Source organism: Condylura cristata, unplaced genomic scaffold (assembly GCF_000260355.1).
Source record: "Condylura cristata isolate star-nosed mole 26May11 unplaced genomic scaffold, ConCri1.0 scaffold00003, whole genome shotgun sequence".
Lineage (NCBI taxonomy): Eukaryota > Metazoa > Chordata > Mammalia > Eulipotyphla > Talpidae > Condylura > Condylura cristata.
In genome coordinates this window covers 40206274-40222026 of record NW_004567104.1, presented here as the reverse complement: position 1 = coordinate 40222026, position 15753 = coordinate 40206274, and the positions used below count along the sequence as shown (strand labels likewise).

The following is a 15753-nucleotide window of genomic DNA, read 5'->3' as shown; positions in this document are numbered from 1 at the left end:
CACCTGCATACTTTATAACTACCCTGGCTATTGTGCATATAGTACTGATTTTATACACATGCATACACAATGAAGGAAAAAAAAGGTTCAAGCTATTTGAATGTAGTTCCTTGTCATCTGCTTACAAACACTGCCCACAGGCCCTAAGGAGGGGCAGGACAGTCATGCTGTCGCCTGCAGGGAGCTAGCCCAAGAACTCTGAGATGGGAAGGGCTTTCAGAAGGAACACCACTCCTCTCACCACAGGTGGAGGCATTACCTGGTTTTCCTTTTGTGTTTGTTCCCAACACATGAAAAGCAGCAATTCTCATTCTAGCTGTCAAGCATTTGAGTTCAATGGAAGTCCATGGAAAGTTGCTCTTCGTGAGAAGTTCCAACCCAGGGTCACCACAAAACAATAAATAATATTAAACAAGAGCTGTGTGTGTCATCGTGTATTTGCATTGAGTCTTTTTCTGACCTAATAAATTCAGTCAACAAACACTCTATGTATTAAAATCTATTTCTCCTTTTCAAAAGGGCAAGTCACTCTTTTAATATTATTAGGGTTTGTACAAGCATAACTTGTGGTAAAACAGTACAACCCCCATATCAGCTTTCAGAACACAGACAATTCCAGTTTTATGAAATTAAGTACAAAATAGGTCCTTACCTATGGAATTGTTCACATGAATGTTTAGGGTGTTGGTGATTTCCACAATACTGGTATATAAAACTAAAGACAATACAGAGGTTATCAAACATTCTCCACTAATTAGATCAACAAGACTTCTAGAAAGACCTATAGAAGGCAAAAGATTTTTTTAAGGTAAGACAAACAATATTAAAGAATATTATTTTATTAGCAAGTAGGGGGTATTGTTAGCTATGGATTTATATCACATACCTTCCCTTACATATTTAAATAAAACTTCAATCATGTTTGAAAACTCTCTTCAAGGAAGTTTGATTATATATATTAGTTAAAAGAAAAATTGAAACTATCATAATTTGGGTAACAATTAGCAGTGATCAATTATGGCTTTTATAGATGAGATCATCCATGAGAACTCCCTATTTGTCATTTCAAAGCAGATGGAAACATAAAATTCATTATTTATTAAATTCAGTAATCTGGCTTATAAAAAAATCAAAAGTCAGATGCATTTATGATAAGGCATCATCAAGTTGATGGGGAGATAAAGTAAATTCATAAATCAAGGCTTTAAAACATGGCATCTGTTAAGGCAAGTGTCCAATCAGTCTCACTTTAATGTTAAGGTGTCTGACTCTCCCAAACTTTCCTTGTAATGGTTTTAGAAATTACGTTCCATGGATAGTCAGCACCAGATATTATCTTCTTCCATCTTAATCCTCCATTTATTGTAGTTATTTAAGTTATTATATTCAGGGCCTCCCTGGTGGCTCAAGAGGTTAAAGCACAGCACTAGGAAGCTATGCACAGTCACTGTAAGAGTTCGATTTCCAGAGAGGGCTCTCTCCTGTTTCTCCTACTGCTCCCCTTGGCAGTGTATTCAGTAGATCTGCCTGTTCTGCTCCCCACTCTGTCTCTAGTGAATCCTCTCACCCCTCTGGAGCTCTGACCTATACCCCAGTTCTTGTATGCATAAATAAATCTTTAAAAAACTTAGATACCTATCAACTGTTGTTATTCCCTGCTATTAAATGTGCCTGGACTGGTAAAACTATAACTAGGAACATGTGTAATCATTTTATAATGTTCATAGGAAGGAAATGCTATTATAAGGTAAAAGCCTTTCTTGTGACCCGAACACTGTATAGCTGTGACCACAACAGTTGTGATCCCAACCTAAGTACAGTTAGAGAAGGAAAGTCACAGACTTCCTATAGGTGCTCAATGGTCCTAAAGGTCAATACTTAGCTTTAGCCTGTATCTTGTTCTTTTTCGTAGGACTTTGCACTTTCATCAAAGTGACCTCATGCAAGCAGAAGTTTGAAAAAGATTTCTGGCTTCTCTCCTTGCCCCCTGCCAACATCATGGCAGCATTCTCTGGTCACCCAAGTGAAGGGAAGGTGAGAAATAAATATGTGGACTAAAGAAACATCCTCCCAGTTGAGGGTATCCAGACGACCCTCTGAGTGATTGAAGATTCATTACAAGAGTCTACTCAAGTTCAACAAAGCTGAATCACTATCATCAGAACTGCTAGGTTTATGAGAAATAACTGCTTTATACCACAATGTTTCAGAGCTATTATTACTTATAAAAACCTAACTGATATTGTGTACAATTATTCTCACTTTATAAAATGGGATGATATACAACATGTGACTATTTGGAAGTAAGTCATAGATAGGGGTCTACAAGGAGTCCACAATCATAAAAAGCTCAAGATTAATACACACAAAGTCGAGAACTCATAGGTCAGGTCAGATTCTTTTTAAGTCAATTTGTCATTGGGTGACAGTACATGTAAGTTTCAGGAGTGAAGCTTCACACCTCGGCCTGTACTACAGCACATGCCCACCACTGAAGTTCAGTGCTGGTCAATCTCAAACTGTCTCCCTCTACCAGACTCCTCCCTACACCCCTCAGATATTTTTTGAGGATAAATAAAAATATAAAAATCTTTGAGAACTCAGATATTACCAAGACAAAAATACTTTAAGTGATTCAAAATGAAGAGGAAAAAAGTCTAAAAGCAATGGAAGACTGGCCCCAATTTATGGGAATAACCTTATAAATGAACCTCCAGTAATGTTTTAAATTCACCAATGGCAGTCTAGAAAATCAGCTAAATACTAACTAGATGCAAGATCCAAAAGTTAAGAGAAGTATGGAAGGTTCTCAGGAAGCAGAAAAAAGTTCAGCAAAAGGGGGACTGACAACCATAGTTGAGGCTGGTGATAGATGTTGGCGCTTTCATTGTTTCAAGTTGTATCTCTCAATTCCTTTGCTTTGAAGGCCTTTCTTGAGTCATATATTTACACATGCTGTGTCTCCCTAGAGAAGGTGAGCTAAAACATGGGTGTGCTATATTACAACTCCACTTTAAAATAAATATTCTGGTTCTCATTAGTAAAAAGTGACTGCATTATGTTAGGTTAGTATGTATTTTTTTTTAAATATAGATTACTTTCTCCTAAAATAGTACACTCTGAAAATACTGAATGATTAGTGATTTTAATGTTTTAGCTGAAAAGTAAAAAGGCTGTGGTCCTAATGGTGGCATCACTCCAAAGGCATTTTTTAAAAAAATTTTTTTACAAATGACACTATCCTAATGAGTGTTTTCAAAGGAAAAGAAATGTTAGTCAATATAAATGTGACCCCAATGTATATGTAGTATTGCAATCCCTTCAGAACTGTTCTGTTGGCCCAAGGTGGAAGTATATATGAAGTCATTGATTCCATATAACTCCCTGACTATTCTTACATGTGGATAGAAGACGGAAAAGAGTATAAAGTAAACACATCACTGGCCTTTTTTTTTTTTTAAATTAGCATTCTCACTTTTATCTCCATGCTAAATCCCCTCTACTTCCCATAGTGAAAAGCTATAATCAACAAAAGATCTTAAAACTAGACAAGCTAAATATAGAAAATGATATTTTAAATATAGGAAAATAGAAAAAATATACCAACCAAGGTCTCTTATAGCAGCTGCAGTCATCATGGGATCAGAACTTAGGAGGATAGTTGAAAATAATAACCGTGGGGTGGTGTGCAAGAGTAATTTATCCACAGATGACAGGTACCAAAGAATGAATAGATAATTCATCAAAAAGCCAGGAATTGAAATTAATAGTAACTGCAAATAAATTTTACAGATAGAAAAATCAGATTGCCTTTATATTCCATTTTAAAGCAAATAATCTGGATTACTGGCGAGGAAAAACCATACTCTATCCATGAATGGGGAAATTTAAAGCTTAATTAATTTTATTGTTATTTTATTTGCCACCCCTGGAAATGAGGGACAAAGATTGCAATGAGACTCCTAGGGCTTAAGAATATCAGTTGTAGGAAATCCTGTCTTGTTACCTAGTTTGGAACAAGATTGAAACCAAAACAAACAAACAAACAAAAAAAACAAAACAAAAAAAACCCCAGCAAAACCTTAAACACATAGCAGATTGTGAGTGAATGATATTATTGAAAAAGAATATTTCTCTTACCTGCCAGAATAATTTCTGGAGCATGTATATATCCATGTCAAATGCAACATTAAAGATTATTATTGGTGTAAATATATCAAAAAATAAGTCCGGGCTCATTGATTGTATGGCATTTGCATACCTTTGTACCTAATAATATAAAAATATGTCATATTTTCATTTATTCATATTTCTGTTAGCATAGAATTATATGCCAGGCTCATCTATCTCTAGCAAAATAGAAAAGATACCACAATGTAAAAATGTACTAACTTTGTTGAAATTTCATTCTTTTGCTTGCAAAAGTAGCTGCAGTAAAGTTGCTCCCTGAATCCATACCATTGGGTATTTATCTCCCACACCTCCCAAGATATGTAGGAGACTTTTAGGAATACAAGAGGAAGAAAAGGATTTCATGTAGATGGATTGTTATCTACAAAATCCACGAAGGAGTAAACAATCATCTTAAATTTCAGAAGTTACAAATAATTAGCCAAGCCTTCTATAGAAGATGTATGCAAAAGAACAACAGGGAAAAGGTCTGGGAAATTAACAGAGATCATCAAATAACTGATAGAGGTATTTGTCACAAATAATTTAGTAAACATTTTATTATTCATTAATGGAGGAAATACTGAGTTTCTACTATATTAGGAAATATATTTGCATTTGGAAGATCATTCTCCATGGGTCTCTTGGAATTTTTCCATGTCTCATGAATGGAAACTCTTAACTGCTTTTCTTCCAGACTATCTCTTCAAGATTATTTTGATGGCCATTAAATTTGGAAGGTAAAGCAAGTGTCTGGAGGAGCAAAGACGAGGTGTTGCCCATTGTAATAAAGTTTTCCTCTATAATAAATTGTGTAATAAACTTTGCTCTGGAGGAGCAAAGAACTAGGTATTTTATACTGTCCACTGCAATAAAGTTTTCCTCTGGGGCAACAGGGAAGATGAGTCTATCTGTCTATCATAAAATATTCCCTAAGTTTTGATTTCTTCTCCTACTGCCGACCCGCTGTGTGTGTGCACATTTTCCCTGGTCATCTTCTCCTTATGGGGACTGGGGCTCATGGAACAGGCCCAAGAAAATGCTGGTATTCTGCTACTACTATTTCTGTGAGTACCAAAGTTCTCTGTCTGGCCAGGAGTCCCATGTCTTTTGCCAGGACCATGAAACTGTGACATACTAACATGTAAGCTTGAAAGTAGAATAAAATTAACTTCTTCAGAGCATTTGCCCAGTGCTTTCTTCACTTAAAGAATTAACTGATAATGTTGCTTATAGAAGTATTTAAATTGCATTTATGTCAATATCACATAGTTATAAAACCTGTTCAGGACAAAGCAGTAACTTGCTTCTGGCTCTTACATGAACATGCTTCCTGTAATAGGGTGAGCAGTTAAGAGAAGAATAATTTTATAAATTTTTCTAAGCCATCTTTGTATTATTATGAATCATAGATTACAAAATACTCATATATACTATACATACCTGATCAGATGTAAAACTTAGCATTTCAAAACTGCATCCAATTAAAAATAAGATCACAGGGAGAGGAATCAGAAAGTCTTTCAAGTGTAGGTTCAAAAATGCTGTAAAAAATGTGTTTACTGAAAGGCAGGAAGATAATCACACTTGTAAAAATTTAATGTAATATGATTTCTTAGTGTGTGTAACAATAAAATACTGTTTCTTCCGGTATTCCTGCAAGTGAAACCCTCCTTCAAGCTTAAGTATTCAGAATCAGATAATTATGAGTCCACTAGATTTCTGTTTTGCTGCTTCTATGAAGTATCTCATTTCCTTAGAATTGTTAGTAAATATTGCTAGCATCATTGGCTCTTGTTACTACTAAAATATTTACAATAGTTTTTCTACATGCAATAAATCAGATAGTGGTTTCTTTAGTGCTCCTAAAATAGACAACTGAACTTTAATGAAGTTGACTGATTCCCAAGATAATACTGAGAAACTAGTTATAATAATTTTCCCAATGAGAAAAGCTATTGTTGATAGTTTACATGAAGATACACTATAATGAATATTTAACTTTGTTCACCATTATTTTCAAAGTGCAACCAGCAACATCACACCTCTTTCTACAGTTTAATGATTCCCACTTCTTTATAAAATAATTCCAAATGAAGTTAAATGATACCCAAAAAAGGGTTCTTTCTTGGCCCTCCCTGGTGGCGCAGCTAAAGCCGATTCCGCATGAATTCGATTCCTGTCTGCCCCGGAGGTGACCACATGGTGTGGCAAACCTCTCCTGACCCACCCATTGCTACCCTCAGCAGTGTACTTCGTAGATCTGCCTGTTCTGCTCCCCACTCTGTCTCTGCTGAATCCTCTCACCGCCCCTGAGCCTCTGGCCTGTACCCCAGTTCTGTATGCACAAATAAATAAATCTTTAAAAAAAAAAAAGGTTCTTTCTTTTGATGTCTACAATGTTATTTTCATATCTTGAGAGCTGGCATAAATTATCACACACTACTAAATGTTTAAAAAGTAATGACCCATTCAGAGGAACTATCACTGTGAACATTGTTCATCTAAGTGGAGAAAGCAGTGGGAGAGGTAACTTCAGAATATGATTGAAACCGTAACTTATAACACAGATAACAATAAAGTCTCCAAATCTTGATTATCTGCTTCAATTCTCCCAATCCTTTAATCACATGATTGGTAAGTAAAAAGTTGTGAATACTTTAATCCCAACTGAGGTAAAGATCCGATTCTACAAATCTCTTTTGAGGATCAGATTATTTTTTGTTTTCATTTGATTGAAATCTAAGGATGGAATTATGAATTTAGAACACAATTCCCATTTTTTACTACTGCTATGCTATCTTCTTTTATTCTAAAGGATGGCCCATGTTCAATACATTCATAGAATAAACTCAAAGAAAGTTATACCTACCTCCAATTGCACAGATCAAAGACAATATTAGAATGATTTCAGGGAGGTCCTCAGAAGTTTTCATGAACAAAACCCTGAAAAACTTCACCCATGATCTACTCAGTCCTTTTCTGAGAAAGCTGAACTTTTGTTGCAACTCCATCTTGTGGTTTATCACAATCCAATTGAAGCTAACCCTTAGGATTTCGCAAAAGTCACATGGGATCAATAGAATGTAAGGTTTGCCTTTGTAGTGGTCTTCCAGTATTTTCTAAACAAAGCAAAAGAAAACAAAATAGCCCATATTTCCCTTCTGTTATGATATTACTAGTGATATCTTTGGGTTGACCAAAATTTGGGATGCCTCCCCTTTCTATGATGCTTTCAAATTAAATGAGGTAGAGAAGGTATAATCCCAAGGGACAAACTAGCCAGTGCAGTGTAGTCCTGTGCTCACTTATAATGCTGACAACTATTTAGTTATCATTCATGCTGCACCTAACCAAGTGTCTGACAGGACGACTATTAAAATTTAATTACTCACTGATACCACAAACTGGTAGAGATTAGTTCGGTCTGGGGATGAACAACCAAACTGGCTTCGGATTATCTGAGCCTCTGAAAGAAAATATATCCTGGAAGTGTCCAAAGTGGAGTAAGATGAGTAGAATATTTGGATTTTTTCTGTCGTTCTCTTCTGACAGGTTAACAGACCGTGACAACACTAACTCATCTCATTTGGAATGCTGACAGGCCAAATCTTTCTAACTTTTTTATATCATAAAGCAACTAGGAATGTTAGAAAATTATTGAAACCAAAAGATTTAAAGCAGGTGAGTTGTCACATGTTTTATCTCATTGTGACTTGTTGGTTTGAAAGAAATAGGTGATATCTGCATGCTATCAATCCTACCTCTTCCTACAGTAAGGGTGGTGTTACATCAGGAATCTAAAATGTGATGCAGGGAATTCTTCCAATTTTCCCTCTCATACTAGCTGCCTCACAATTTCTAGAGTCTGCTATTGGCATCTTATTTGGCTGCCTTGTTGAGCGATCATTTATCACTCAACTTTCTCTCATCAATTAGCAGTTTCTTGAGTCAGTTTCATATAATCTCTAAGCAAAGTTAAATGAATGCATGATTACTGTGAATATTTTTGAAATAATTCAACAAACATTACAAAAACAGAAAATGGTCCAGAATCATGTCATCTAGTTACTCTTACAAGTTTTACTTACATGTTTGAGCTCATTCTTATATAATTATACTTTATGTTCTTTCCATTTGGCCTTGTATCACCAGTCTGAAAAAGCCTTGTAAACAACATTTACCAAGGTGTGTCCTATTAGTACTGATGTAAGAGCTCCCTAATGTGTAATTTCTCATGTCCTATTTATTAGGTTTCAGCTATGGAGTGATAATGATATGGGTGGTCTGGGTCTTACTTCCACTTCCATCAGTGCAGGGTATAACTTGGGCTCCCAGGCAATTTTATCGTGTAGCCAATGTGAGCAGTTCACCAATTTAAAGGCAACACTGCTCATTTATTAGTTTCAAAAATTAGCTCTTTTCCACTATTCTTGAGTCAGGTTTTGAAAGGAAGGGTATCAATGTTCTTTAGGAGAAGACCAACAGACACTCATCTAATGTTGACAAATTTAATTTATGATTTGTTGTAATGAAGGAGAACATCCACACTGGGGAATCTTTGGTATTTTTAAATATAAGAATATGAGCTGAATAATGCTGGAGAGTGTCCAAGGAAGTAAAGATTAACTAGTTTGGATGCTGTTAGAAAGTAAGATCATATTTGTGACTGGGTAACTCAATAAATCTCATCTTTAGGGAGGACAGAAAAGAATGAAGCTAAAACTTAATGGGTTCAGAAGTAGAACCCATCAACAGTGGGGATATTCAGGCCCTCCCTGGTGGCACAACAGGTTAAAGCAGGCACTAGGAAACTAGCGCAGCCACTTCAGCACGAGTTTGATCCTGGCCAGAAGGTGACCCACAGGGCGCCTCTCCTGTCTGGACCACTACTCCCCTCAGCAGTGTACTTTGTCAATCTGCCTGTTTTGCTCCCCACTCTGTTTCTGGTGAATCCTCTCACTGCCCCTTCACCTCTGGCCTGTACTCCAGTTCTGTATGCATAAAAAGAAAAAGAAAGGGGATGTTTGGAATTTTTGGAATTGTATGAGCTTACTCTAGGGCTTGTGTAAGTCTCATCTTATCATAGTCTTAGAGTGACTGCAACTGATGTTGATGTTCTGTTAATGTGTTCATGTCAACAGAACAACATGGGCTAATTGTGAGCAAGACCAAGTTCTGAATGTCACTCTGGTTTTCTGATATCAGAGCTGGTTTATTAGTCATTCACTTTATTTTGTTTTTCCTAAATTCTTTAACTCAGACTCATGTTTTTAAAGACATGAGTAAACTAGTACCGGTGAGAATAAACAACTGGGGGTGGATTGTCTTCTCCATAAATTCAGCTATCATAAACACAGCTGTGGTCTTAGCAAGGTCTGGAGGTAGACTGGGGGATTTTGCTAGTAATGTAAGTGGTGGCAAGTTCAGCAAGACAGAGATTCTCAATCCTGCCTACACACCGGAATCACTTAGTGCATTTTAAAAAATTCAAATGCTTCTGTGTGTGGTGGGAGTGGGGGGCTTACCCTCAGTGGGGAACAGAGTTGGCCTGAAATATAGCCTGAGTAGTGAAATTTTAAAAAGTTGCCCTGTGATTTTACTGAGCAACCATAATTTATAAGCACTGCTCTAGAAGTCCATGCCATTGGAAAAACACATCATGATAGACTAGTGATCTTTTATCTTAGTCAATACCAAACTATTTTGGTAAAGACTGTCATTGTCACCTATTAACTAGCCCACTATTACTCCAAGACTAAGTAAGCATCTTGGGGCACACATGCTTGCCCAGAGAAAAGTGTTTCTGCATCATAGTTATGAATCTTACATTCACTTACTTCTTTCAAAATTTAATATAGTTAGGAAACTTCTAGTTTTCCAAACTAAAAGTAGTTTACACAGCATGTTGTGTAAAAGCATGTTACACCAGCATTTTTCTCATTTTTTAAATTGTTTATCTAAAAACTTTGATAGTATTTACAATCCTACTAAATTCCCCAGTTTCATGTTTTAAGAGACACCAGTAAAGTAGTACCGGTGAGAATAAACATCTAGGAGTGGATTGTCTTCTCCATAAACTTAGTTATCATGCAACACAGCTGTGGTCTTACTCACAAACACGGAAGGTCTTTCAGTTGGAATGTTTCTTCACTCAGATTAAGCACGTTCTTCTCCTCAGACCAACTCCATACACCTGAAGAGATTCAAGGCATCAGTATGGTTTCGGGTCGTTTCTCACTAAAGCAAAGGAAACAAGCAAGGGCCAGGGGGATCGTTTGGAAAGCTGACATGGGGAAGGCAATGGACAAGACAGGGGCCAAGGAGCTGAAATTCACATTGAGAGGTCGATTGATCTTTGGGTTCGTGGTGGCTGCGAGGGAAGGTGAAACCTTGAAAAGGGAATGGCTACCTGGAACTGTGGCTGGGATACCACAGGCACTTTCATTGCTCTCCAGAGGATGAGAAAGTGTCAGCAAGGAAGAGGGAACTTCTCAAAGGGGACACTAGTGGAGGACTTACCATCCAGAGCCTCAGGAGGATTATTGCGCGGCATGTAAAAAGATGTGGAGGTTGGCTATTCTCAACACAGAGGCTTCACAATCAACTGCAACCAAACCGGCGGTTACTTACTCCAGGTCCCGCCCCTGATCTGCACCTATTGGCTATGGGTTCATTACCTCTGGTTTGATTGGCTGAGACAGTACGGTCTCGATGGTGTTCCCCAGCATCATTGCCCCTGCCCAGCTAAATAACATTTCAATCATCAAGGACCTGAAAACGAAAAGGGCTTCTCTAGTGAATAGAAACCTCCAGAAATTCTTTAAAGCTTTGGTGCCTCGGATATATACTGAGTCAATAGAAAATATATGTGTGTATGTAATGGAATTACAATAAAAAAAACTGGCAAAGAAATAAAAAACTGTTTTAATTTTGATAAACTCCAGATTATTTTTTCCGGATACTAATGCTTTTGGTGTCCGATCTAAGAAACTGCTGCATCACACAGACTTGCTGTTGTCTTCTTGACAGTATTGAAGTTTTAGTTCTCATATTTGACTATACCTGAGTTATTTTTTTTATATATATCTGAGTTAATTTTTAGTAGAGAGTGTGAGATAGGGACCCAAATTCATTCCTTGCATGTGGATATTCAGTTATTCCAGAATTCTTTGCAGAAAAAAACTACCCCTTCCCATATAGCTGTCTTGGGATCCTTGTTGTGTGAATTCACCATGGATTTGCTGACTTTCTTTCTTGACTCTCAATCCTTTCCCACTGAACTTTGTCTATCCTTGATTACTGTAGTTTTACATCAGGAAATGTGAGAGACCCAATTGTGCTCTTTTCCCAAGAGTGTTTCGGTTTTCTACATCCCTGGAAACGCCTTATGAATCTTATGATCAGCTTTCCTATTCCTGTAAAAATACCAGTAGTAATTGTTACAGACATTGCAAATCAAATTGGGGAATATTATCCTAACTATTATCCTATTTATTACTATCCTAATTATTTTAGAATCTTAAATGAGAGATGTCTTTGTTTTCTTACGTCTTTAATTTCTTCCAGCAACATTTTATGGTTTTCTTCATTGTAGCAATCTTGAACTTGTTCCTAGGAACTTTTTTTTTTTTTTTAAGATTTATTTATTTATTCAGGGTACAGGCCAGAGATGCGGAGGGTGAGAGCATTCACCAGAGACAGAGCTGGAAGCAGAACAGGCAGATCGAGGAAGTACACTGCTGAGGGGAGCAGCGGGCGGGTCAGGAGAGGTCTGCAGCGCCATGTGGTGACCTCCGGGGCAGGCGGGGTTCGAACTCATGCAGAAGTGGCTTTAGTTTCTCAGTGCAGTGCTTTAACCCGCTGCGCCACCAGGGAGGGCCCAGGAACTTATTTTTGATGCTATCATAATGGAATTGGTTTCTTAAATTTCATTTTTATAATTCATTGCTATCACATAAAAATACAACTGATTTCTTACATTGATCATTATCTTATAACTTTGGTGACCTCCTTAATTAGCTCTACTAGGTTTTTGTGGATTTTTTTTTTTTTTGGTTTCTATAAATAAATTCACATCACTTGCAAATAGATCCTTCTTTTATAATGTACATAACTACACATACAGTTTACCTCTTAGTACCAGTTTCACGTCATCCCATAAATTTTAAGTATGTTGTATTTTGTTTTGTTGACCTCAAATTATTTCCTAACTTCCCTTGGGATTTCTTCAGGACTCATTAGTTACTCAGATATATGTTGTTTAATTTTCATGTTTATGCATTTCCCAAAATTTCTTCTTTTACTGATTTTAATTATATTTCACTATTGTCAGAGAACATACTTTTTATGATTTCCACCCTTTAACTGGTGTTCTGGTCTAACATATGATTTATCCTGGAGTTGCCCTATACATGCTTGGTGAAAGCAATGTCCTAAGATAACAAGTGAAGATACAGACAGGGGGAAATATTTCCTGCATTAACAAAGTTCAAATTACCAGAGATTTCTGTGATTCATGCTTTTTTTTTTTTTAAAGATTTATTTATTCATGCGTACAGAGCTGGGGTGCAGGGGCAGTGAGAGGATTCACCAGAGACAGAGGGGGGAGCAGAGCAGGCAGATCAACGAAGCACACTGCTGAGGGGAGCAGCGAGCTGGCCAGGAGAGGTCTGCCTCACCATGTGGATCACCTCCAGGGTGGGGATCGAACTCATGCCCAAGTGGGTTTAGCTTCTCAGTGCCTGGCTTTAACTGCTGCGCCACCATGGAGGGCCCTGTGATTCATGCTTTTAATGCTGTACCTAAAAAGTCATTACTTCACCCAGTGTTAGTCTCAGTTGTCCTTGACCTTATCTTTTGGGAATTTAACATTTATTTGTGATCATTTCTGTGAAATAATCACCAGGTAAGTACTACTAATGTGTGTATCACTACTACTAATGTTTAAGACCGAATATTCAACACAGAGGATACTGATTATTAAGGAAGCAATAACAAAAGTGCAAGAGGATAAAGTCCGAATTTCATGTGGACAGTTCATGCTTCAGTTGCTGTGAACAGGTGGTGAATGAGCCCCGCTTTTCCATAATCTCAGCAGGAGGAAAATATTGTAGGGAAGCTGATTAGAAACTGTGCATAAAATTTCACAAGAAAATGAATGGTCTGAAATTTAAACCAACAGCACCAGGCAAGGTGTGGTTTCATTCCATTTAGAGTAGTTGTAGGTAAAGAAACTTACAAGAACATGAAAGGAATTTGGCTTTTACTTCTACCACAATACAGAAGTAGTATTTAATCTATAACTTTTAATAATTTTGCAGGAAGATTATCTCTTTCATTTTCTCCTTCAATGTGAATTGTGGATCTTAGATGCCAAAAGAATGTTTTCTTTTAGAAAGTTAGCTTAAATTTATGTATAGAAATCTTTCACTTACTCTCACTCATAGTAAATAAATGTTATATGTGCAAGATAAAAGTCATAAGAGGTGTTGGTGGTGAAAACAACACTCCCAGCAGCACTAATTCTACTTGCCCTCTTAGTCATAAGCCACAGCTCTAACACTCACAGAAGAAGAGCTAATTAAATTTTCTTGTGAGTCAGCTTGTCAGTTTTCTTAGCTTGTGCCTGGCTCATGTCACAGCTACAGAATAGCAAGCAGATAGTTTAGGAAAAGTATATTTCTTTACCTAAAACACTTAGTAAAATTATGTGCTATGGTTCTATGGTTACATACTAGTCAAAGAAGGAAGTAATAAAAAAAAAAAAGTGGTGTGCAAGATGAACTGAATGCGTTAATAGGTAACCACTTAGAGGAAGCAGGTGGTCCTTTTGTTATTTCCGTGTTAGAGCTGAGTTCTAACAAATATGAAGTATGAGGATTTAGCCTTCAAATTTCATCTCATTATGCAGTTTCTCATCCTTCCCAGCTGGGTGAAAGGATCAGGTAACCACTTTTTCTCTGAAATGCACTAAACTGTGGATTAAATGGCAAATAAGTAGCAGATGGTGGTGTAATTTTATAAAGTTAGGTGAATAGAGCATTAGTTTTGGATCTTGTGTTAATCACATAGCTCTCTATGTCCTATGCATCTATCAACAGTTATAATTGGAGCATATTTGAAACAGCGAATTAGTAAACAGAGATTTGTTTTGAAGTTCGTTTGTTCATTAAGAAGTTATTCCTTTTTATCTTATTAAATTTGTTGTTTTCTTTCTGGATTTGCATTTTTTACCTAAAAATAAAGTCAAGATGAGAGACAATCAAGTATTTATTTGGAATTAAATAGTCTTAGTTTGGGTCACACCGTTTCAGATAAAAATCTAAAATGTGCCTTGAGATGGGGTGAAAATTGGGGGGTTTTTTGGGAAGAAAAGATAAAGATGAGACGAAGTGTTGATTTGTCTTAACAAGTTTGAGCTATTGTTGGTTATAGCACTCGGTTACTACTCTACCAAATGAATGAAAGAAAGCTAACAGGAATGAGAGTAGAGCTGGGTCACCATTGTTCTACCTATAAGGGTTAAATTTCTGATAAAGTGTTTTGTTCTGTGGAGAAGTCTTTTAATGGAAAATTCACTGGGCTTACTTCTACATGGTTACTTTCTTTTCTCTTTATCAAAGAGATGAGGTGATTTTTCTTGGGTCTTCAGCATGAGACTAGTAGTCTTTCTGCTGGTGAAACACACAATTTTGGTCTTCCATCAAACTGGAGTTCTCAGGAATTTGTCAATGTCAAGCTAGTTCAAACTCAATCTCCAGCAATTCATGGATATTACCACTGATCATCTTATGTTGGTTAATTTATGTTTCAATTTTACATTCAATAAATATTTGTTGATTAGTAGAAATATTCCAGAATCACTTCTAAAAATGAGTTATCAATGGTGAAGAAAGTCAGTTTATTTTCTTGTGAAGAAGAAATCTAAGTAAAATGATAATTGTAATCCACAGAGTTAAGTGTTATGACAGGATTAAGTCCAGGGGAGTTTGAAAGTACATTTCTTTTAATTCATACTGGGTCTCATTTTCAGATCCTGCACAATGGATAAAGCACAAAATTAATGAGACTGCTGTAGTAGGAGGGAATGTGACAATTTTCTGCAATTTGACATCTTCAGAAGAAGTTATACAAATTACTTGGCAGAAGATCCAAAACTCTTCATCACAAAATATTGGCACATATAGCAGTAAAAATGGAGAAACAATTTCTCTACCTTATGTGGATCGACTGCACTGCAATGCCATTGAACCCAATTCCTCGTTCATAACTCTCCGCCAAGTGACGTTTGAAGATGAAGCCTGCTACAAGTGTCTGTTTAACGTGTTCCCACATCGCAGCCTTGGAGGAAAAATCTGTCTTCACATTTTCAGTATATTAATGTTTTGTAGAGATTCAAAATCATGGGAATATAATCTTTTATGGTTAAAGCACAGAATAAGAATATTAAGGTCTTATTATACAGGAAAAAAAAAGAAAGCAGTGATGAGCAATTATGGTTATGTGACCTGCCCATTTTCAGAAGGTGCAGGGCCAGCAATAGCACACAGCCCCAGTGCATCTAACTTGTTTGCACTGCCC

The 15753-nt window shown here is 36.7% G+C and overlaps 1 protein-coding gene across 1 annotated transcript in view; it reads right to left on the bottom strand.

The window, feature by feature from the left end:
* Positions 1-15507, bottom strand: part of SLC9C1 (solute carrier family 9, subfamily C (Na+-transporting carboxylic acid decarboxylase), member 1) — a 60303-nt gene extending 44796 nt beyond the window's left edge. The window contains exons 1-9 of the mRNA XM_012730521.1: positions 15389-15507; positions 10851-10944; positions 10693-10747; positions 7566-7639; positions 7043-7292; positions 5614-5714; positions 4141-4269; positions 3608-3773; positions 653-781 (exon numbers count right to left, since the gene is read on the bottom strand). Coding sequence (XP_012585975.1) covers positions 653-781; positions 3608-3773; positions 4141-4269; positions 5614-5714; positions 7043-7292; positions 7566-7639; positions 10693-10747; positions 10851-10944; positions 15389-15507 — 1117 coding nt within the window. The remainder of the gene's footprint in view (positions 1-652; positions 782-3607; positions 3774-4140; positions 4270-5613; positions 5715-7042; positions 7293-7565; positions 7640-10692; positions 10748-10850; positions 10945-15388) is intronic.
* Between the last annotated feature and the right edge of the window lie 246 nt (positions 15508-15753).